This window comes from Eulemur rufifrons, chromosome 30 (assembly GCF_041146395.1).
Source record: "Eulemur rufifrons isolate Redbay chromosome 30, OSU_ERuf_1, whole genome shotgun sequence".
Lineage (NCBI taxonomy): Eukaryota > Metazoa > Chordata > Mammalia > Primates > Lemuridae > Eulemur > Eulemur rufifrons.
This window is the reverse complement of record NC_091012.1, coordinates 106,533,569-106,558,623: the sequence shown is the minus strand read 5'-3', so window position 1 is coordinate 106,558,623 and position 25,055 is coordinate 106,533,569. Positions and strand designations below refer to the sequence as shown.

General features: G+C 38.3%; 1 protein-coding gene across 1 annotated transcript in view; it reads right to left on the bottom strand.

The window, feature by feature from the left end:
• Positions 1 to 25,055, bottom strand: part of EFHC2 (EF-hand domain containing 2) — a 128,680-nt gene that overhangs the window by 38,935 nt on the left and 64,690 nt on the right. Inside the window, exons 9-11 of the mRNA XM_069464294.1 lie at positions 21,332 to 21,474; positions 18,674 to 18,870; positions 15,836 to 15,966 (exon numbers count right to left, since the gene is read on the bottom strand). Of these exons, the coding sequence (XP_069320395.1) occupies positions 15,836 to 15,966; positions 18,674 to 18,870; positions 21,332 to 21,474 (471 nt within the window). The remainder of the gene's footprint in view (positions 1 to 15,835; positions 15,967 to 18,673; positions 18,871 to 21,331; positions 21,475 to 25,055) is intronic.

The window sequence follows — 25,055 nt, the reverse complement described above, 5'->3', positions numbered from 1 at the left end:
GCATGTGGGAATAAAAAGATATGCTGCATTGCATAGTGGGAAAATTAACAAAAAGATATGCTGGTGGCACCAGCTCTAACTGCAATGAGTTCAAAGAGGCAGGGATTACTGTGACCTGTGGTGGTCAGGAACATCTTAAGAGAATAAATGTAATCTGCACCATGTCTTCAGGGGTGGGCAGCGGAAAACTGGACAGCAAAGGAGAGACCCTCTCCAAAATGGTGTGGGAAAAGAGTGGCCCAGATTGGGCAGCCCAGAACCAGCAGTGAAAGGCCACAGATGAGGCTGGAGCTCCCCAACGTCAGCATATTCATCTCTGAACCTCTATTACCCATTATGGGCCCTGGCACAGAGTAAATGCCCAATAGATGTTTATTGAACAAATGAATGAATGAATAATAAACTTACATGGTTAAACCCTACACTATGTATCACACCTTCTATATCCAGACCTTCCCTTTGAGTCACAAAATTTACTTGAATGAAAAGCAGCCAGGCAGGGCCTGCCCTATGGTGGTCCAAGTGTCATTACCTTCCTGCCCTGCAGTCTCTTCTCGTTTTATATCCTAATTTTTACATCATAATTCTCCTTCTGAGGAACAACAAATTAGCATTTACTTATTGTACCCATTTTTAAAAACAAAATTTGGTATCTAATTAAAGAAGAAAGCATGGGTGGCACTAACTGGGTCATTTGTTAGCAACCAAATGACTACCTAGCTGCCTTGCTTTTTATTCATAGAAACTTCATTTAGGAAACAGACCGTTAGGAAATGGTATTTTGGATGAAACAGTAGTTTCACTGTTAATGATTTACCCACTCCCACAAGAATATAATCATGGAAAAAGAAATAAAATAAACACAATATAAATATATATGTATATATAAAACTTCAGAAAAGGAGTTGGTCCTTTTTCCACTCTTTAGAAGCATAAGAAATACTCTATCTGCTTTGGCACAACATTATATGGTTTATTTATTCTAAAATGCCAAGAAATTTTCTAGCATCCCATAAAATTCAAGGTTATAAGAATGGATATGCTTCAAAAATAGAAAGAGAAAAGCCTAAGAGTGATTAAAATTTTTAAATAGTGCAGCTGATTTTAAGTAGGCCTATATGATCACAGCCAAATCCACTTCAGCATAGGTATTAATAATAATGTGACATTCCCTGATAATAATATGTCTAGTCAGTATTTACCTCAATGTAATTTTAGACAGCCTTATGGTGTGGTAGAGAGATTGTGTGTGGCAAAATGGTAGACTAGGCAGCAATTAAAACTCAGACTCCTGGCTGAGCTTGCAAAAAAGCAGAGAAATGTCCCCAGGTACCGAGGCAAAGAAGTAGCTGACAGCCAGAGGGGAAGGTATATAAGCTAATAAGTGGCAGCAGCCATATGGTTTTACCGACAACTTAATACAAAACCTTCAAAACCCTGATAATACCTACCTTTTATAAACTGCTATAAGAAACAGAGTGAATGTTCTGAAATTCATTTTATGAAGCTATTATAAAACATTAATATCTGAAATGGACAAAGACAGTAGGAGACAGAAAAAGTATAGACCTATCTGCTTTATGAACAAAGATGTGAGAATCCCAAATAAAATATCTGTATTTACCAAAAACGTATGACAAGCAAAATACGTAAACATCAGAAATATCCCTTTTGAAGTAAAAAAAAAAAAAGATAAGGATACCTGCTATTATTACTTATCTTACACGTTGTACTGCAGGCTCTAGCCAATACAATAAGAAAAATAGAAAAAAACATCATAAGAAGGAAGAAGCAAATCTGTCATTATTTATAGTTTATACGATACGGTCCAAAATGAAATCCAAGAGAATCTACAGACTCTGAGAACTCAAAAAACAAAATGAGATCAATATACAAAAAATAATATAAGAAAACCAATAGTATTCATACATGCCACCAACAACCAACCACAAAATATAATTTTAAAATAAAGATACTATTTACAATAGCAACAAAACTATAAGGTATTATAAAACATGATATACTATATTTATGGATGAGAAGTATGTATATTTCATAGTGACAGAAATTCTGTCCCCAAATTAATCTATAAATTCAACACAATTCTAATCAAAACAGAATCAGCCTTTTTATAAGAGCTAGGAAAAGTGGTCATAAAATTGATATGGAAAATTAATGCCTAGGAATAATTAGGACCAGTTTGAAGAAGAAAAATTAGAATTTATCCTGCTTATATATCATTATGACATATTATGATGGTATAACAAATTAAAATAGGTAGCACTGGCTTAAGAATAGACAAGCAGATATTCATATGGATATGGGATGATGACATATATCAGATGTGAAAATACAAACCATTGGGAAAAGGATAGACTTAATACATGGTGCTGAGACAATTGGCAATCCCTATGTGTGTGTTTGTGTGTATCACAACCTATACACAAAAATAAATTCTAGATTAATTTAAGACCTAAATGTGAAAACAAAATATTGTAACTTCTAGAATAAAACAGAGAAGACTATCTTCATATAGGTGGATAAGACATAATTTCTTAAACAGAATGCAAAATTCACAAGCCATAAAGGAAAAGATAGATAAATTCAATTACAATTAAAAATGTAAACTTCTATGTGACCAAAGATAGGATACTGGCACCTCTAGACAGTAAAATAAACCAATAAAAAGAAATAAAAGGAATCCAAATTGGAAATAAAGAAGTAAAACTGCCTTTATTGACAGATGACATGACCATCAATGTAGAAAAACTGATAGAATAAGAAAGAAAGCTACTATAACTAATAAATGAGTTTAGCAATGTTACAGGATATAAGATCAATATACAAATATCAGTCTTATTTCTATATACTAGCAATATACAATCAGGAATTAAAATTTAAAACATGATTTGTGAGAACATAAAAAATATGAAATATTCAGTGATAAATATGACAAGAGATAGGCAAGACCTATACCCTGAAAACTATAAAGCATTTCTGAGATAAGTTAAATCCCAAATAAGTGGAGAGACATACCATGTTCATGAGTCAGAAGACTCAGTATCATCCTCAAATTTATCTACAGATTCAATGCAATCTCAATTAAAATCCCAACAGGGTTTGCTGTAGAAACTGACAAGCTGATTCTAAAGTTCATAAGGAAATACAAAGACCTTGTAGAGACAAGGTAACTTTTTTTTTTTTTTTTTGAGACAGAGTCTCACTCTGTTGCCCAGGCTAGAGTGCCGTGGCGTCAGCCTAGCTCACAGCAACCTCAAACTCCTGAGCTCAAGCGATCCTCCTGTCTCAGCCTCCCGAGTAGCTGGGACTACAGGCATGCACCACCATGCCCGGCTAATTTTTTCTATATATATTTTTTAGCTGTCCATATAATTTCTTTCTATTTTTAGTAGAGATGGGGTCTCGCTCTTGCTCAGGCTGGTCTCGAACTCCTGAGCTCAAACGATCCGCCCACCTCGGCCTCCCAGAGTGCTAGGATTACAGGCGTGAGCCACCGCGCCCGGCCCAACTTTTTTAAAAAAGAACAACATTGGAGGACTAAAACTACCTGATTATAAGACTTATCATAAAGCTATAGTAATCAAGAAAGTGTGGTATTGATGTCAAGATGGACAAATAGATCAATAGAACAGAATAGAGTCTAGAAATAGGCCATTCATATATGAACAGCTGGTTTTCAACAAGGCAATTCAGTGGAAAAAGGATAGTCTTTTCAACAAATGTGGCTGAAAAAAATTGCATATGCACATGCAAAACAACGAAACTTTAATACATACCTCACACCACATACAAAAATTAACTCAAAGTAGATCACAGGCCTAAATGTTAAACATAAAACTATAAAGCTTCTAGAGGAAAATATCATAGAAAACCTTTGTGACCTTGAATCAGGCAAAGGCTTCTTAGATATACTACCAAATGCATGATCTATAAAAGCAAAAACCAATAAATTGGACTTAATCAAAATTTAAAATCTTTGCTCTTCAAAAGACACTTTTAAGGGAATAAAATTATAAGCCACTGATAAAAAATATTATTAGTTTTACTAGTTTTACTTCTTTATTTCCAATCTGGATTTTTTAAAATTTATTTTTCTTGTTTTATGACACTGGCTAAAAGTGCCAATATGGTGTTTTTTGCCACATGGAAGTTTAAAATCATATATCTGATAAAGGACATGTATCCAGAATATACAATAAAAAACTCTTAAAATTCAGAAATAAGAAAAAAAACTTAAAAATGGACACAATACTTGAACAGGCAGTTCACCAAAGAAGAATACTGATGGCAGATAAGGTCAGGAAAATACATTTCACATGATTAATCATTAGGGAAAATATAATCCACCATATGCATATAGTATATAGTTTCCTTTGGTTAACAAGATCATTGGTATCTAGCATTCCTCAGTTAACTGAGATATTAATTTAATGAGAATACTTCAATTCTCAAGAAATGGAAATGTGTCACAAAAGAAAATTGCTAAAAACTATAAAATACGTAAAATATAAAAGACCAACATTTCAGCTTCCTTTGCAAATGAGAACTTGCAATTTTAATAGTCAAAACTGTATCACAGAATAAGAAAAAAAAAAAGAATGGGTAAAACATTGTCACTAACTGAATAAGAATTTGAAAATTATAAAAGCTCTTCCATTTCAAAATTGTATTTTATAGCTGTAGAATTATTTTTTCTTCACTTTAATATAAAATTTTCTGGCCTTTAATAAGAATTTCAAATAAGCATTTTAATAATTTTAGTAAAATGAACCTCAATCCCTACCTCATACCATACACAACATTTAATTTGAGATGAATCATAGACCAAGTGAAAGCTATCAAAGGGAAACAAAAGAGAATATCTTGGTGACTTTGAGGTAGCCAAAGGCATCTTAAACATGTCACAGAAAGCAAAAACCATAAAAGAAAAAATTGAAAATTTGGACTTGGAATGTAAACTGATACAACCACTTTGGTAAAAGGTCTAGCAGTTTCTTAAACTAAACATACACCTACTCTAGCAATTCCATTCCTAGGTATGTAAACGAGAAATAAAAATATATGTTCACAAAAAGATTTGTATAAGAATGATCAGAGTGGGCTTATTCCTATTAGCCAAAAATTGAAAACAACCCAGATATCCATCAGCAGAAGAATGAATAAACAAATGGTGGTATATTCATACAATACAATGCTTTTCAGTAATATAAAGGAATGAATTACTGATACATTCTATAATATGAATGACTGTCTAAATCATACTGAATGAAAGAAGCCACAAAAGAGCACATACTATATAGTCCCAGTTAAATGAAATTCTAGAACAGGAAAAAAACAACTACAGTGAAAAAAAAAATCAGAATAGTGGCTGCCTCTTCAATGGGGGATGTGAGCAAGAATTGACTGGGATGGAGCATGAGGGAACTTTCTGGGGTGATGGTAATATTCTATGTCTTAAAAGGGATTTGGGTTGCACAGGTGTATGAATTTGTTAAAACTCAGCAAAGGTACACTTAAGGTTTGTGCATTTTTTGAACATAAATTTTACATGCAAATAAAAAAACTATAAATAAGTGGTAAGCATGCTGAAATATTTAGAGGGAAGTAACTGGTGTCTGTGATTTTCTTTGAAATGCACCAAAATTAAGATGGATTAATGGATGGTTAGAGAGATGCATAAACAGAGAGATGTGTGATAAAGCAAATAAAGTAAGAGGTTAATGGTACAACAGTGGATATATGGGTGTTCACTGTTCAATCCTTTCAAATTTTCTGGGCTTTTAAAAATTTTCATAAAATGTTGGATAAAATAAATGGGTACGACTATTGCTAATTCGATAAGAATTTAAAAATTATAAAAACTATTCCATCTCAAAATTTAACTTTAAAGTTCTGGAATTTTATAATTACATTAATATAAAATATTCTGGAATATATTGCATCAATATAAAATATTCTGGAAAATATTTTAGAATATATATATTAAAAATATAAAATATGTTTATAAAATATAAAATATATAAAATATATTATATATATTTAATTTAATATTAAAATATATGTATATATAATTTTATAAATTGTTTTATAAATATTATAAACTATTAATATATTTTAAATATTAATATTTAATTAATTAAAATATCGATATAAAACTCTTAAAATATAAGAATTTTAAGTAAGCACATTAAAATTATTTGACTCTAATCAATAATCAGAGTAGAGTGTTCACTGCAACAACTTGTACCCTGCTCTATGATTCTGAGCTTCTTGACTTTTGCTCAGAACATTCTGCCAGCATCTACCATTAATTCTCCTGGAAACTGAAGCAAGAAATAAAAAACGTTCTTTCATTTTTTATTAAAATAGAGCATTATATATATACACACATATATATGCACACATATATATGTATATATATGCACACATATATATGTATATATATAAATAATTGGTCAGAACCTTTGCTCAAAACATTCTGCCAGCATCTGCCATTAGCTCTTTCTGGAAACTGAAGCAAGAAATAAAAAATGTTCTCTTTCAAAAAATGTTCAAAAAGCTCTTTGCCCAGGCTTTTTGGCTTTGTTTGGGTTTTATTTTATTTTAACTTTTTATTTTTTTTTTTTTACTACTGCTCATTGTAAAAAAAAAAAAATCAAGGAATGAGGCACACTGTATTAATAACAGCTTGGTGTGTAGCCTGCTAGAATTTCTTCAAAGGATATACATTCCTTGAAATATTTATATAAATATACAGGCACATACAACCTTTAAATTTTTGGCATAAATAGGATCATATTATACATACTTCTGGATTTTGCTTTATCTACAAAACAGTACAACATATACATGGTAGCCATCAGTGCTGTTCACATCTGGTTTTCCTCTTTCTTCTGAGCACAGGAGTGGGGCCCTGTTACTAGTGCTAGCCAATGAATTGAGAGTGTAAATGATATATATTTCTGCCCAGGTAAGAAGTGGTTGTGCTTGGCCCTCCAAAGTTCTCTTCTTTTTCTGGTAAAGTGACTGACAGCATTCAGGGTAATGGCTATTCTGCCAGCTTTGGTCTCTGAGTAGCTACTATGAACAAAATTCTCCTGACAACCACAATGGATACATAGAGTGAGCAAAATAAAAACCTTTGATTTATTTCCCTGAGATTTGGGGATTGCTAGTTACTGTAGCATTACTTAGCCAATCCCGACTGACACATTGAATCATTCTTTGGGTTATGTATATTTGGTCTACTTCATTCTTTGTGATGGCTAAAGAGTACTGTCTTAAACTAATGCAATAGAATTATCCAACTATTCCCCTATTGTTGGATATTTTTGAGTTTTCCAAATGTTTGCTATTACAAAGTTTGCAGCAATAAATATTGTGCATGCATGCGTGCATACACACACGCACATATATCTGTATCAATCAATCCACTTGTCAAAATTTTTCTGAATAAAAAATTTCTAAAAGTGCAATTAGTAGGTAAAAAGATCTAAATATTAGACAGATACTACCAATTGCCCTCCAAAATGCTAAACCAATTTAAACTCCTATCAATGGAAAATGAGAGTACCTGTTACCCCACATGCTCACCTAGAGTCAATCACATTATTCTTTAAAATATGGCCAATATAATAGGTGGAAATAACATTTAATTGTTGTTTCAGCTTATATCATTATTGAGCATCTTTTCATAGGTTTAAGGACTATTTGTACTTCTTCTGTGAATTGTCCATTCCTGTCTTTGACCCATTTTTGTCTGATTTTATAGGCATTCTTCGTAAGTCCTTAATGTTAACCCCTGGTTCTTATTCTGGTTGTAAATATTTTTCCCTCAGTCTATTCCTTGTCTTTTAAGTTTCTTTGTGATATCTTTTGCTATAGAGAAATATAAAATTTTCCTGTAGTCAAACCAAACTTTTCTTTATGGTTTTTAGCAAGTGTGCCCCACCACAAAATAAAAATGTATAAAAAATGTTTTCTAATCAATTGTCACCAAAATCTTTATTAATAATCCATTCTTTCTCCACTGATTTGAAATGTTCTCCATACCCTATATTAAAGTCCATAAAAATGGGTATTTTATGGACTCTACACTCTTTCACTGATATTTTGGCTTATTCCTCTGTTAGAAAATTGTGAGGTATACAAATGTCTGTAAATTACATATATTTCTAGTATCTATACTTTAATATTCTTCTTTTCAACATTTTCTTGGCTATTCTCAATCCCTTATTCTTCTTGTTGAAACTTTATTACAAATGAGTCAATTTCTCCTCCCTAACCCTATAAATCAAAACCAAATCTAACGACACCAAAAACCTACTTCTTTGTAATTCTGATTGGAATTGCTTCAAATCTACAGATTAATTTGGACTGATTAGAATTTTTAGAAGATTGCCTTCCCATTTAGAAGTATCATAAAGTTTTAAAATTGTATTTGCTTTAGTTTTACACATTTCTTGTCAATTTATTCCCAGGTATTTCATAATTTTTGTTGCTATAGCAAATAATATCCCGCTTTGCAGAACATTCCCTAACTGGTTATGGCTAACATAAACTAAAGCTACTATTTTATATATAGTTTTCTCACATTTAGCTACTTTCCTGAATACTCTTAATAGTTCTAACCATTTTAAAATTGATTCTTTTAGATTTTCTAGGCATATAATCATATTTGGGCTCTAATTTAAAAATCAGTCCTCAGTTCTATTTTGGGCTATTTATACAGTGATTCCTAAATGCCCATTTCAACAATACCTAGGGTAACAAAATAATGGAATTTTATGATTGGAAGATACCTTATAATAATCTAATCCAAGAGTTACCTAGTCAAGTACCTACTGGGGTAGGTAGGTAAGATAAATGGGAGAAGGTGCCCTGGTGTAAGACAGTAAGGAATCATAGAGACTGGGAAGAAATGCAGAGAACAGGCTCTATCTAGGCAGGGCAAGTACCACTCACTCCCAACTGATTGCTGCCACGGGGAAATGTAGGCCCAGTTTCTATCTTCCAAGGGGCATCAGATATATAGATGTTTATGTTGAAACTCCTAAATTTAAAAACATTAAACAAAAGCCAAACAAAATATAATTGCCAGCTTTCAATCCACGAACCTGTGTTTAATCCAATGCCTTCATTTAAGGCAATTTAAACTCGAAAGGTTTGTCTGAGACTGCAAAAGTAGCCAGGTGTAGGGGAGGGCTTTGTATATTCTTTAGCTTTTTGGTGGATCAAAACAGTATTTTCAAAGTACTAAAACTAGGCAGGTGTTTCGCTTGGTTTGGTTACAAACAAGGAGTTTAGTCCCTGATGTCAACATACATTTGTGTTCCCTGTTTGGCTCATGTTGGTTTGGATTTGCTATCCCTACATGACTTATAGTCATAGCAAATGAAAAGGTTATCTTTCATTTATGTTATTTTTCCCTAGCTTTATTAAAGTATAATTGGCAAACACAAATTTCATGTTTATGACACACGTTTTGATATATGTATATGTTGTGAAATGATTAAATCCAGTTAATTAACAAATCCATCATCTCACATAATTATCATTTTTTTGTGGTGAGAATATTCAAGATCTACTCTCTTAGCAGTTTTCAAGTATATAATACATTATTCTTGACTATAGTTACCATGATGTACAATAGATCTCCAGAACTTATTCATCCTAACTGAAACTTTGTACAAAGGGTACCTTTTAAATGGCCTTTCTATATTTGGGGAAATTCCCACATTTTGTTCTCTGCCACCCCAACATGGAAGTCAGAGCTCAATTTCCCAGCCTTCCTTGCAACCAGAAACATGTAGGTGACCTAGGCTCTACCAATTAGGGAAACTTAAATAAGACTTTGCCTCAGAAGGGGGCAGGAGAAGACCAACTCAGTGTGGGCCACATTTGGTGTCAGAGGGGTTCAGCTTTCAGAGCTGGCAATGGACACAAGGTTGCCAAAAAGTGGTGGTCGTGATGGCTGCAGTAAATTTTTCTAGGCAGCAATGCAAGTGTAGCAACAAGTTGTTAGTGGTGGCGGTGGTAACAGAGGTCATTTTCTCATCAGACAAGTTCTACAGCCCAGTTCTGGGCACTGTTCCTACAGTGCAGCCTCAAGCTTATTTCTCCAGCCCTTCCAAAGACACTATGAACCACCCAGGACCCTTTTAAAAAATTCCTTTTCTGCTTAACTAGCCAGAGAGGATTTTGCTTTTTAAAACTAAGCCCTCACCAATACAAACAACACCACCAGGCAGTGACAGAATCAAATCAAAGATCTCCATCTTTATGATTTGCAGGCCAGCATTCTTTCTATGACATCACTTTATATCTAGTGCTTTTGGGAAGGTTCAAATGCTGTTTTCAAAAATATATACTGAGGCTCAAACCTTGAAGATGGACTATGAAGACTGTCAAAGTATCTATTTGGTTCATGATAAGAGCCTATATTTGAGTGCTTTGGGAATTTGTTTGTATTTGGTTTTGCTTTTGTTCATATAGATTCATAGAACTAGTGGCTTCCTTAAAAGATGTTAGACAGCTTAAAATAAAACCCCCCATAACAATATACACAGAGTAATCCAAATAAAGATAGAGCAAAACCATATAAAGGGAGAGATAATTGTCCTAGATAAATCAGGATGAGATCATCACTGTGTTCTAAGCACTAAATTTACAATCTGCTTCCTTGAAGGAAAGGACAGTAAGAGGGTGGATTATATTAATGTTTCCCAACCTTGGTCCATCAACAATGTTTATTTTCCATCTTCATGGCCTCCAAGTTTTTAAAGAGTTTCTCTTCCAGCCTCATTTATTAAAGAATGTTTTGTATGTGCCCACCATGGGTAAATGTGTAGCTTATTGAAATACCAAAAATAGGATGTAGACTTCCATTACTATTGTCAGTGACACCAGCTTAAAACCATTGGGATAAAGGGTTTTCATTTTCTGAGTAGTCACCATGCACTAGTCAGTATGTTACAATGAGAACTTTACATACAGTATCAAATTTAATTATCACAACAGCTTTATGTAGTAGGTATTATTATCCTTATTTTACAGATGAAAAATTTGTTCAGCACCTTCCCCAAGGCCACCAAGCTGAGAAATGAGAGAGATGAGAGTTGGATTTGAGTTTTCCAAGTCCAAAACCAGTGATGTGAGCTATTTAAATTATACTACCTCCCTCAGGAAAAATTTTAGTTTTACAAGAGAGAAAATTTTCTCCAGGCTCTAAATCTTAGAGGGGATTTACTACATGGATATTCACAGGAGAACTACTGACCCTGCAGTCGATAACAGGAGTCTGAAAAGAAGTGTGTAATACAATTCACTATGTTCACTGAGGCCTGATACACTGTGTTCTGGCAATATATGGGAAAGACACAAGGGTGAACCAGTCATGGACTCTGCCCTCTGAGAGCTTCCTCCAGGTGGGGAGAAGAGATGACCACACAGATAACCAAAATACACACAGGATACATGGGGTCAGGTGCCATCTCTGATGGGTAGATCAAGGCTCAAGGAAGTAGCCAGATGGAGGAACTGACCATGTCTTCCCCAGCATTGGGCCCTGACTGCTGCTGCTGTGGCTGCCTGTGGTTCAGAATCCAGGGCCCACACCAGGAAGCCCCACCCTGTCCCTGTTCCCAACCTGCATGAAATACTAGCCTTCATGAGAGGAGGTGAAAATCTCTGAGAGGAAGAAAGGCAATGCCGGGGGTTTGGACCACTGCTCAGAGCAGCAGGTCTGGGCTCTGAGGCCCAAGTGTTACCGAGAGTGCGAGGTCTCTAAGCAGGAGAGAGTATCAGGGCCACAAAAGTGAAGCAAGCCCACAGGCCTATGCTGCAATCCTGCCTCTGCCTGCCTCTACTCTTCTCTACCATTTCGATGCACAAATTTAAAAAGGGAACATTTTACAAGTGAATTATAAACCTACGTTTTAAGAGTTTCAGATTGTCAGAGCCTGGAAAGGACCTCAGAGACCAACTTATGGGCAAAAGAGGGAGATGCAGAGAGGTGAAGTGAGTTGTCCAAGTCACTTGGCTAGTGCAAGTCAGGCCTAGCTTTCTCTGACTTCCCTAAGTCAGAACCAGATGGCCCTTCCCTGGTGCAAGGTAATCAATTATTTATTTGTTTGCTGCAAGCTTTAGACGGAATGTTCCTTAAGAAATAGGACCGTTCATTAAATTATTCAACAAACATCTATTGTACTTGGCAGGAGCTGATGTGGAGGCAGGGAAGTAAACAAGTAACAATTCAACAGGAAGCTACCAGTAGATGTAAAGCATTCAGCACAGTGCTTGGCCGATAGTAAGTGCTCAATAAATGGTGGCTTCTACAAAAGTATTCTAGTGAGATGGAAATAAGGGGAGAGAGGTAGGCAAATTCACACGATACACTGATGCAGGATTTAGAGCAGAGGAATGATCCAATAAGATTTTAGGAAGGTCACTCTTACAAAACTTGGGAGGATGAGAGTTAAGAAAAGGAGATCAGTTACACAGCTCTCCAGAGGGTCCAAGTGAACAGTGATGAAAAGCAGAGCTACAACAGTGAATTGGGGATGGAGAGAAGGGGAAGTTTCCAGAGGCAGTTTAAGAAGTATCATTCCAGCTGTGCACGGTGGCTCACGCCTGTAATCCTAGCACTCTGGGAGGCTGAGGTGGGAGGACCGCTTGAGGTCAGGAGTTTGAGACCAGCCTGGGCAAGAGCAAGGCCCCATCTCTACTAAAAATAGAAGATTTAGCCAGGCATGGTGGTACATGCCTGTAGTCCCAACTACTCTGGAGGCTGAGGCAGGAGGATAGCTTGAGCCCAGGAGTTTGAGGTTGCTGTGAGCTAGGCTGATGCCACGGCACTCTAGCCCAGGCAACAGAGCAAGACTCTGCTCCTCTGCCCCCCCAAAAATTCCAAAGGGTGAGTGGGAGAGATCACGACAGGGGAGAGAAAAAAGACAAGGCAGACCCCTGGCCTGGGCATATGGTGGCCTTTACCAGGATATAGTCCCCAGCTGCAACTTTATGAAAAATGAAAATGAGATCAATTTAGGGAAATTTATTTTGAGATGCCTAAGGGACATCCTAAGGGGGACATGTCCCGGAGGTATTTGGATTTCCTGGTCTGTAGTTCAGGAGAAAGGTCTGAGCTTGAGAACTAATATGGAGACATCAACCTACAGGTCAGAGTCAAAGCAGTGAGGGCTGAATAAAATGTATCCACTCAACTAGTACTTATTAACACCCTACTATTTGCCAGACACTGTGATAAGTGATAAGGCTAAAGCAGAAAACAAGAAAGAGAAGGTTTCTGCACTCAAAGAAGTTATATTCTGGTAAGGGAAACCAGAATACACATGCACACATTCACACATAAATAAAAGAAAAATACCAGCTAGTGAAAGCAATGAGCAAAGAATTAAATTAGGGTGTGATGTGATAGTGACATAGTTCCTTTGTCTTTGCGCAGGAAAGAGCGTGAGACACAAAAGAGAAGGCTGAAGACAAGGTGTGAGTACCTACACTTGGGGGCGAAGCACAGACGGCTCAGTACCCAACACAGAGCACATCATAGGGGCCAGGACATTGGGGCTACTGGTCTACACTCTCATTTGGAGGCCACGCCACCACCTCCAGACCAGAATGCCCAAGAATAACTCTAGTGGTTCACGATTTCATTCAGTGACCATGTATATGTATTGAGCCCAAAACTAGGTGTCAGGGATACTGCAGTGAACGGGACCATCAAGGTCCCTGCCCTCAGAAAGCTCACATTCTTACAGGAGAAGACACACAAGCACACATACATGCACACATCCCCTGCCCCCAAGTAAACAAATCTCTAAATAAAACTGCAAGTTGTGCTAAATGCTGTGAAAAATATAAACAAGGGGCTAAGAGTAACAGTGGGTAATCTACTTTTAGACAGGATAATCAGAGAAAGAAAGCTCCTCTGGGGAGCTGACATTGGAAATGAGTCTGAGAGTTTCCCATGAGAAGGATGGTGCTGAGGGCATTCCAGGCAGAGGGAACTGTGTGTGCATAGGCTTGGAGGCAGGCAGGAAAGAGCTTGATGTGTTTGAGAAACCAAAAGACAGTCATCGAGGCCAAAAAACAGGGCTGGAGACAAAGAAGTGATGACATTGGAAATACAAACAGAGTCACATCACTCAAGGCCCTGCTGGCTGCAGTCAAATGTTTGGATCTTATTGTGAAGACAATAGCGAGCCACCGAAGGATTTTTCAGGCCTGGTGTAACCTGATCTGATTTTCATCTTAAGGAATTTCTGGGATGGGGAGCTCTTTCCTTCTGAGCAGGCAGCGCCTTGAGGCCACCCCTCCAATCACACAGTGTGGCGGTCTTTTATCCCACCCACCATCAGGGTCAGGCCTCCATCTGCAGAACAACTTTTCCTCTTTGGATCCACTGCCTGGTCTAAGTGCTTCCCAAAAAGCCCCATAAACTCACTAAAATGTTTCCAGTAGACTTTGTGAGAGTGTTGGGAGAATGGATGCTTTTGTAAAAGGACACAAAATAATAAAACAAAACCACTCTCTCACTTCTGATGGAAATTTCTTGTTTTCTCCTCCACTGCTTTCCATTAGTCTGCAGCCTGAGTAATTGTCTTCGCTCTTTACTCTGTCTCCATTTATTTTCCAAAATACCATGAACATGTGTATGTGACTCTGAACAATAACAAAGAACTATAAATTCTTATTGATCTCAGAAGGTTGGGAATTCTAAACAATAAAAATATGTCCTCTGACTGCTTCTCTCAAAAGAACATTTGGGAGACACAAAAGAGCTTTGTTAAAATAACAAATGAGCTCTTGGGACACTATGGGCCTAATGGTGGGCTCCAGACTACCAGGTAGTGATGCAGCAGGCGACTGCAGATACTAAGTTGGAAAGACCTCTCTGCTACCCTCTCCTGGGCTCACTTCCTCATTTCTGAGCCCACATCTTGTCTGCATCAGCCAAGTTTACTATATAGCTTTCAGCCACTATTGTTTTCAGGAGCCAGAATTCTCAGCCTAAAGAGAAAGTCCCCTTTGTCCTCCATCCATGATTTAATTGACATTCTCCTGAACACTCCATTCACTTTGTTTTCAGGCTAAGAAGTCTTACAATTGTACTAGACGCTGAATTTGAATTTCCCTGTGTTTCCACTGTTTGGAAATTTGCCTAGGTCAGCCAATGGATAGTCCCAGAATTCAGCCTTACCTTAGAGAAAAATCTTTATTGTTCATGATTTAAGATTTCTAACTACTGTCATAAATTTTTCCCTTGAGTCCTGTATTTTTATGTCTTTCAGAATACACATATGTGTGTGAGTATGCATATACACAGATGTATGCATATCGCCTTTGCTGTGATCAGCAGTAAAGTTTTCACCATCTTTTCCAACTTCATCACATTCCCAGGGAGATGTCCTTCTTTTGTCTCCCAGATTTTGGAGGGGTGCTCTAAGCTGCATTTTTTTTTCTGCCTTTCTCACTCAGATGTACCATTCCTGGCATTCCCCTGATCCTTCAACACCATGATTCACAAGACAATGTGACCAACTGACTTTTTATGCTTTTGTGTCTCCATTCCCACCTATAAATTTCTTTTATATGCAAATGCACACAATTTGCTATTATATTAACGGCCAAAGCTTGACCACAAAGTTAATATAAGTGCAAAGAAATGACAATTCCTAATAAAAAAATATAGGCAACTAATTAGGAAGCACTAGAAAAGAAATTGTTCTTTCTGTCTTTTCTGTTCTTTGGACATTCTTTAGAGGAAAGCAGATTATGGCTAGCAGATATGGCTTACCTGAATGCATTATAATCCACCATCATTGTGTTGTCAGAGTCAGCAGCTCTAAATACTTGCTTGATTTCTATGGATTTTGATTCTTCAGCTTTCACCTTTTGCATGGCAAGTTCAAAGTTGCTGAAAGGATACTATAAGGGTAAAATGAGAGGAAAGACATTTTTAAATATGCCTTAGACTTTGGGAGCCAAATCTTTCTGATGGCCAGCAAAGAGACTCTACACTGTGAACCTGAAGCTACTAGTCATGTCTTTCCAAAAAAACCAACACCAAGAAGACATGACTAGCTGTATATCTCCTCCGTTAAGCCTTCAGGACAGCAGGTGATATTAGCATGGGTCCCAGATCTGAGAGAAATGAGCTGAAGGGACAGTTGGCCACAGATGTCAGAAAACCACCCCTGCTTCCACCTCAGCCTTCTCTCTGTAACCCTAAGACATTGGCCCAATATGTTGGGAGACCCTAACGGAAAGAATGGGGATTTAAAGTCAGATAAGTAGACTTCCATTTTCTCTAGATCTTTAGAATGGGCCCCTCTGGAACTGTTGGCCATTAGGTGATGCAATGATCAGAGTAAGGCTGAGTGTCAAAGATCCACACAGGTACTGTAACCCCTGTATGTCCATTCTCTGTGCAGCCCACTTCTCTTGTCTCCTACCCTGTGATTAGATTTTTGACTTAGTAAGAATATATCTCATTCCATCCAGTAGAGCATAAGGTTGTAAATAATTACAGCTAAGAGGTCAAAATTGAAAAGACAAAATTTCTAAATGAAAACACTGATGGAAATTTAGTATAAAGCTCCCTCTCTTCCACCAGAAAATGCTCCAGGTGGTTTGGCACCTATCACAGGCCCCTACTCCCCTGCCACCCACCCCCACATACCCTTTTTTGCATTTCCTTTCATCTATTTGCATGATAGGATCTATTAGCCCTTTTGAAAAGACTCTTCAGACTAATATTAAAGAGTATATTAATCTTTCTCTGCTTAGAATGTGCTTGTTAAGGGTAGTTTTAAAATAATGCAGTTTTCACTTGGGATGCTGATACCAGATAATGTCCTATCCTGCTTTTATGGTTCTCAAAGGAGAAAAGCCCTTTATATCTTATATTCATGCTATATATATTTTACATTAAGGTATAAGTTCACCCTCTGTTTGGAAATAGAACCCTAATATACAATAGCTACAGTGAGCTTGCTACCGGCCACATGGAGCTAAGCATTTCACACACATTATCATATCTAATCTTCAAAGCAACTTCATGAAATAGGCACTTCCATTTCAAAGAAGACGACATTGAAGCTTGGGGAAGATACATGTCTAAGGTGACTCAGCTATTAAGTGTGGAATCAGGTCTCCAAGCCAGGTCTGCTGGTCTCCCAAAATGTAACTGCCCAATTACTGAGTTTCTCACCTGAATTCAGTGTTTTCGAATAGCTACTGGTTCACGGTTTTATGATAACCTGAATTGCTAACACTACAAATGGAAAAATGGTATGGCAGCCATGGAGGACACTGCCCAGGCCTCCTGTCAAGAGAGAACCTGTGGAGAAGAGCATTGTTCGCTCACAGCCTCCAGCTGCCACACCTTCCAGGTCCACACTGAGTTCATATGCTGAGGCCACCCTCTCCCCAGGATGTTCCTACTTGATGATAGAGCACAGTTGGTGGGAGGGAGGGGACTAGAGCTGGGCCACTCCTACCTGACAGGGGCCCTCTCTGATGGGCAGTCTATGCTCTGGTGCTCCCCATGGGGCTGGCAGAGGCTTCCTCAGAACTGCACTGCTGGCTGAGGCTCTCCTTTCCCATCCCTCCTTCCTTCCCCTCTCCCTTCACAGAGGACAGACCTGCCTCCCAGTCTGAAGGCTCTCCAGCCTTCTCCTGGTCTCTTCCCCTTTTCCTCTTTAGCCTTAAGAGGTGTTTCTCCCAATACATCTCCTGCACATCTAATTCTGTCTTGGCATCTGCTTCTTAGAGGACCCAAACTGATATGAATGATGTGATACACTCAGAGAGACTGATCTTAGTAACATAACCCTGGGCATTTTATATATAAATGAGATAAAACTGCTACAATATGTGTATAAATGGTACATAAATATTACTTATAGATGGACTTTTAAAATAAATTTTTCCAGATAGATCTTTTAATATTCAGCAATGATTCCAATATACATGTTTGTACACTGAATTAGTCCACATTTAAAATCAAGATTTTATCAATATGCTATTTTTACTGGAGAGTATTTTCCTAATAGCACTTTCAGTAACCGTACCCATCTGCCATCTTATTTCAAATTAAAAAAAAACTCTTTGAGCTCACTATTGCCAATTTCTCCTTAAATTCTTATTTAGGCCTTAGGTGGCTACTGGTATGAGAAGTTGCAATCCCAGCAACTATTGGGTTCCCTTGGGGTTTCTGTTTGTTCGAGTCTTGGCCTTCTCTGTTGGCCTCTGCCAATTAACTGGGACAGCACAGTGTGTGGCACCAGATTTTCTTCCTTTCCTATAGTTGTTTAATTTCTTTCTGAAAACATTGTTAGCGTCAGCAGAAAACCCAGGAAACTTGATTCAACCCTGGCCCTGCCTCCTGCCTGTGCCTGGAATCCGTGATGCTGGGCAGTAGAGAACCCAGCGTGTAAGCAAAGTAGACAAGGACCTGGCCTCTGTGATGGGACCTGTGGCCAAGTCACACGGATCCATTATTCATGCCCACATGTGTGAATGCACAATGTAAAACCAGTGGCAAGAGGAAGAAGAAAAGGCCCTAGAGAAGGAAAAACACAGACTGCAGAGGGCTGAAAGGCAAGTCAGGAATTATACAAAGTAAATTCACCTTATCTAGATTCTTCTCCATGTAGTTTAAGGTGTACTCATCGGCATTGAGCAAAAGAAATAGGTAGCCATTGATATTCACTGTGACTCCAACATACAGCTCCTCAGGCTGGATATATTCTGATAGTTCACTTTTAAAGATTTCTTGTCCAGGCTTCTTAACACGGCTTCTTTTCAAGAACGTCCCACCAGTAAGCCCTATAGAAAAAGGGAAAAGTTCATGAGTAGCCTTTATTCTTAAGAGAACCATCTGACTTGCCTTCAGAGTTACTTCATCTTCAAACACAGACTGCACAACTTACCTGTGAACTCAAATTGCCTATTATTCTCAGACTTAAGGGAAGAATGAGGCAGTGGTGAAGAAATAAGACTTCCTAGGTGAACGTGTTCAAGAAAACAACAGTATGGCATTGCAGCCTTTTCTTTCCTCTCTCTGCTCCCTTCCCAGTGCAATAAACATTTGGCAAGGACCTGCTATATATGCCCAGCAGCATACTGGGAGTGTGGAACATTAGGAAGATACTTATCTTTAGAGCAGGTTTTGAATAGTACCAGTTAGAAAATTCCTCATCTGTGCTTATTTCCACCTTTTTGTTCCAGATGATATCTTACTGTAAAGGAGGTTACTTAAGTGTTTGAAGATAACTATGGGAGTTCCCTTAACTTCCCCCCCCAAACAGGTAAAATATCTTTGCTTCTTTTAGTAATGCCTCATATTCCTTACTTTCCAGAATTCTCACCATTTCATCTATTCTCTTCTGGGCATTATTTGTTTTTTGACCTCTTGGAAAGCAGTGAGCAGAGTTGAACAGGGGACTCCAGTATCTTCTGATACTGAACTGAAATCTATAGACCTACGAAAACAGTCTGAGATCAAATCAGCTTTTTGGTCAGCTTCATCCCACTCCTCCTACCACATGCAGAAACCATAGGTGGTGGAAAGACACAGGCTTTGGAGCCAAATAGAGGTGCATTCCATCCTGGCTCTCACACTTGCTTGCTAGATTATCTTTAGGAGTTAATCTCTCTGAAACTCTGTGAATTCTTATTGGTAAAATGGGAATAAAATTTGTGGGGGCCACGAAAATGTACCTTTAAGATCACCTATGGTGGGGAAGGTAACTGATAGAAGGTCCCAGCTGCCGTGTTCAGTAATCTATCCTTGGGTGTGTGCCAAGGTCACACTTCCCACAGGCTGCTGCAAACAGATGACTAAGCAAGGCAGGGATACTAAGACAGGCCCACTCCTGCAAGACAAGGGCTCCTCCAACTAGCAACTTGGCCTCAAGGACTCTCCATTAGCCTTGCCAAAACTTTCTAAGAATTTCACTGCGGTCCAAGACTCCCCCTTCCTTCTTTCCCTCTGTCCCTCGCAGGAGTCAGACCTGCAGTCTCCTGGCCTCCTTTGGCTTCTTCCATATTTTCCCTCAGCAGCATTTCCCCTAATAAATCTGATGCACATTTAATCTTGTCTCAGCATTTGCTTCTTGGAGGACCTGGACTAACACAATATTTAATCTCATAAGGTTCCTGTAAGGATTATATTAGGTTCTCAATCATGGCTGCTATTATTACTAGTAAGCTGGTAGTTGACTACTACCACCCTTTCTGTCCTACACATGCTGCAATTTGCTTGGCAATATCCTCCCCATTCTAGATGTATAGAGTTGATTTTTTTACCTATAAGAGCCTGACTTATAGTCATCCCTATTCGACATCCTATTTTAAGATTTGATCTATTATTCAAACCACCGTAGAGCCTGACTTAGTTATACAAGTTATTTATTGCTCATTGGTGGGCCAAGTGGCCCATATCAGTTCATAGGAGCTGACTGTTAAATTTTCAGAGATTTTGCAAGCCAGTTTTTAAACTGTTGACTGTTTGACATTGGCCATAGTTGGGGTATTCACACCATGGAAACTGGTAAATAGTACAAGCCAGGGCTTATAAAATCTTTTCAAAGAACTGGTTAACCAGCACATCACTCATTATTTTTCCCAACTGTGTGTCTTCAGTACAGATAAAAGTATTAAACATGTTGAGACAAAGAACAGAGTCCTATAGTTCCACACGTTAGTAAGTCAATGGCTGTGCTCAGCAATGGCTATGGTATGGGCACACTGCAGGAAGGAATTCCAAGGGCCTAGGTGCTGGATCCTTGGCAACAGTCTGAACAGATAAAAGGGTCAGAGAAAGATGGACCCTGAAAATTGTATTTGTATGTCTGAAATTCCTGTCTTATATAATAGTCAAGCAAGATATTTATAAGCAGGACTATCAAGAGTACAGAGTTCCTCTTGGCTTGCTGGCTGTGAGTGGGACTAGTAGTAGCCAGATCATGATATTGAGGCCCTTGGATTCCATAGAGTTGTTTCTGAAGCTACAGAGAAGAGAGGATAGTGGCAAAAAGGGGGTATCCCAGGTCCCCCGGCCCTGAGCCAACCAAAACTGTTTCTCTTTTATCATTTTATAAGTTTGCACTCCCATTTAAGACATCTTTGTAAAAACAACTCTATTGGTTTAAAAAAAAAGAAAGAAAACAAAAGCCACTATCATAAATTATCTAGGCTACAAAATCAGATCATATTCCCTAATTTTCAAAATGAAGAGACAGTTAAATGTTCTGAGGAAAATTACTTGGAAAGGTGCATTTCTTACCTGAATTCTTCTCTATAGGTTCAAACACTTGTATTGTGTCATCACTGAGAAAATATGAAATAACAAAAAGTCTGTCCACATCAGCACATCTGTCCGTGATTAGTTTTGCAAAAAACCGGAGTATATTGCTTATATTGCCATAGCTAAATGGAAGAGAAATGACGGTTATGCATTATACAAGCAATCTTCCACACATTATATATGCAAAACAAGCCTGCAAAAGGTGTGCTATGGTTTTAATATAATAGCATAAACTCTCTGAAGTGAAAAAGTTCAGCCATCTTCTTAAGGTTCTAAATCTAAATGTAGAGAAATTTTCTAAGCATATTAAAATATCTCTGATTATTTCTTTTTTATTTTTCTTTCTTTCTTTCTTTCTTTTTTTTTTTTTGAGATAGAGTCTCACTCTGTAGCCCTGGCTAGAGTGCAGTGTTGTCATCATAGCTCACAGCAACCTCAAACTCCTGGGCTCAAGTGATCCTCCTGCCTCAGCCTCCCAAGTAGCTGAGACTACAGGTGCACACCACCACACCCTGCTAAGTTTTTCTGTTCTTTGTAGAAACAGAGTCTTGCTCTTGCTCAGGATGCTCTCAAACTCCTGAGCTCAAGTGATCCTCCTGCCTCGGTCTCCCAGAGTGGTAGGATTACAGGCATGAGCCACCGTGCCTGGCCAAAAATATCTCTGATTCTTTGTATGTCCCAGGTCACACATTGGGAAAATGTATCCAAAACAAATGTCACATACACACTGCTCAAAGCAGCTACATTAACTAGTTGTTCTCTAGTGACAAGTTTGGCCAATAATCACAATAGTCAAGTCAGAAAGAAATGCAAACACCTAGCCCTATTGCCCAAGAAATCCAGAAGGTGTGTTCTGCCCATGCCTGGGGCCACTTCCCCGGTTCACCGCCCACTGGTTCATGCCCACTGCCTCTCTGTCTTCTAGTCCACATCCTCCCCTCCCTGACTCATTCCTCCAGCTCAGCTCCCCGGCATTCCCCAACTTCCTTCAAGGGAGAAATTAACTTTTCCCTTTCAAATGCTATAATGAATATTATAGACCTGCTTTTTTTTTAATAGCACTTATCACCCATATTGTAAGTAGCCATTACAAGTCTGTTTTCTGAGGACAAGGACCTATTAATCATTATCTAACATAAGAGTTTTTACATTATAAATACTCAGTAAATATTTGTAGGAAGTTGTTATAAGATCCATATAGGTTAGAATTTGCACTTAAAATTCTATGCATGAATTGAACAGTCTAGAAGGCTGAAGATGGGATCAAAGTCTAGATTGAAAAGTTTCCAAAGTTGATTGCCTGGTCACTGAAGAAATTAATTTATCATCTGTCAGCAGAACCATGTCCATGGATATTAGCTAGGGAAAGGTGGACTTTGTGACAAACAATAAACCCTTGGGGAGGTCTCTGATCACCAAAAGCATTACCCCAAGGAGGCAAACAGGAAAATAAACCACGTCCTCTGTCACTTTCCTGTCCTGTCACAACTCTAAGCAGAGAGGTCCTCCCTTGCAGACTCTCCTATGCTGGGATGTATTATTTCCTTGTGTTCACAGCGATAAACAGCACAGTATTTCTTTTTTTTTCTTTTTTTTTTTTTTTTGAGACAGAGTCTCACTCTGTTGCCCAGGCTAGAGTGCCGTGGCGTCAGCCTAGCTCACAGCAACCTCAACCTCCTGAGCTCAAGGGATCCTCCTGTCTCAGCCTCCCGAGTAGCTGGGACTACAGGCATGCGCCACCATGTCCGGCTAATTTTTTCTATATATATTTTTAGCTGTCCATATAATTTCTTTCTATTTTTAGTAGAGATGGGGTCTCGCTCTTGCTCAGGCTGGTCTTGAACTCCTGAGCTCAAACGATCCGCCCACCTCGGCCTCCCAGAGTGCTAGGATTACAGGCGTGAGCCACCGCGCCCGGCCAGCACAGTATTTCTGATTTGCAAAGGCAGAAAGTGCTTTTCTCCACCCCTTTCTCTGATTGTCCAAGAAGCAGGGCCAGGCTTGAGGCCTCATGTGAGAGGGAGTACAGCAATTTGGAAGGCTCGCACAGAACAGCCCTGGAAAAACAGCCAGGTCGCCATAGATCTATTTTCCTAGTGCCTAGTTCCCAGGCTTCAGACAGACCTCATATAGCACTGGGTACAGCTATACCTTGTCAACCATTTTCTCTGGTACATAACTGGATTTATAAGTAACAACATCAAAACAATAGTTTTGATAGCCACCGTGCCCCCCATGAAAGACCCATAACCTTTCAGATGTCTGATTTATTATTGAAACAAGTGAGTGAGCTCTAACCTCAGGGCAAATGAATACTACTGTAAATTGAACTTCTTACAACTTACATAAATTTGTAAGTGTGTATGTTAAGTGTGGGTTTTTCACATATTCAATATGCCATTTTTTTCCACCTAATTCTAGTGTTCTGGAGATCTCATCAATCAGGAATATAATCTATTCAATAAAATCTTTAGACCAGCGGTTTACAAAGTTTATTGTGTATAGTGTCACCTGGGGAGCTTGTTAAATATACAGAATCCAGAATCTCACCCCCAGAGACATAGACTCAGTAGTTAGCTTGCATCTCCAGAAACATGCATTATTAATAAGCACCCCAGGGGATTCTGATAAGGTATTCCCCAGGGCATACTTTGAGAAGCACTGCAAGTATCTTCAGATATTTCCTTGACTAGTAAGCTAACTATCAAACTTTCCAAAACACTCTTTTTAAAAAAATCATAGTACTCCACCCTCGAGCTGACCACCTACTTACACCTCCTGTACCAACCATAATATTCCACCCAATTTAGCATTATATTGATTTGTACTTTTGGCGGTTTTTTCCCAAAATATGTTTATTCTCATTGCCCCCAAACAAATTATAAATTCCTAGGTCCAGGAGCCACATTTTAAGTTTTATCTACGCACAACCCGGAGTTATCTACAATCACTGTCTCGAATTCTTCTCCCATTTTCCCTTCAATCCACTTCCATTAGGTTTGTTCTACCTAAATTGCTCTTATAGAGGTCAACAGTGATTTCCACAATGCCAACTCCAGTGCTTTTTTTGTCCACATTTAACTTGACTAATCATCAGCAATTGGCACAAATGATCACTCTTTCTTCTGTAATACTCGTTTCACTTGGCTTTCAGGATCTTACATTCTCTTGGTTTTGCTCCTACCTCATTTGTTCCTTTTCAGTTTCCTTTGTTGGTTCTTCCTCTTCTCCCCTACCCCTTAATTTGGGGTATCCCAGAGTTTACTCCTTGGTCATGCTCTTCTCTATGTATGTTCACTTCCTAGATGGTGATCTCATCCAGTCTCAAGTCTTGAATACGCTTTGGCATCATGGCTTTAAATACCATCTACATGCTGATGACATCCATTTTTATATCTCTAGCTCACACCTCTCTCCTGAATCCCGTACTCACACATATATCCAACTGCCTACTCACCCATTTGATATCTCCATTTGGTATCTAATAGACATCTCAAACTTAACTTGTCCTAAAACTGAACTTGTGCTCTTGGCCCAAACTTTATCTATCTACACTGTTACCCATCTCAGTGGATGGCAAATCTATTCTTCAGTTCCTCAGGCAAAATCCTCAAGAGCATCCTTAGCTCCTCGTTTCTTTCACATCTCATACACAATCTGTCAGGAAATCCTATTGGCCCTACCCTCTGCACTGGAGTGACTC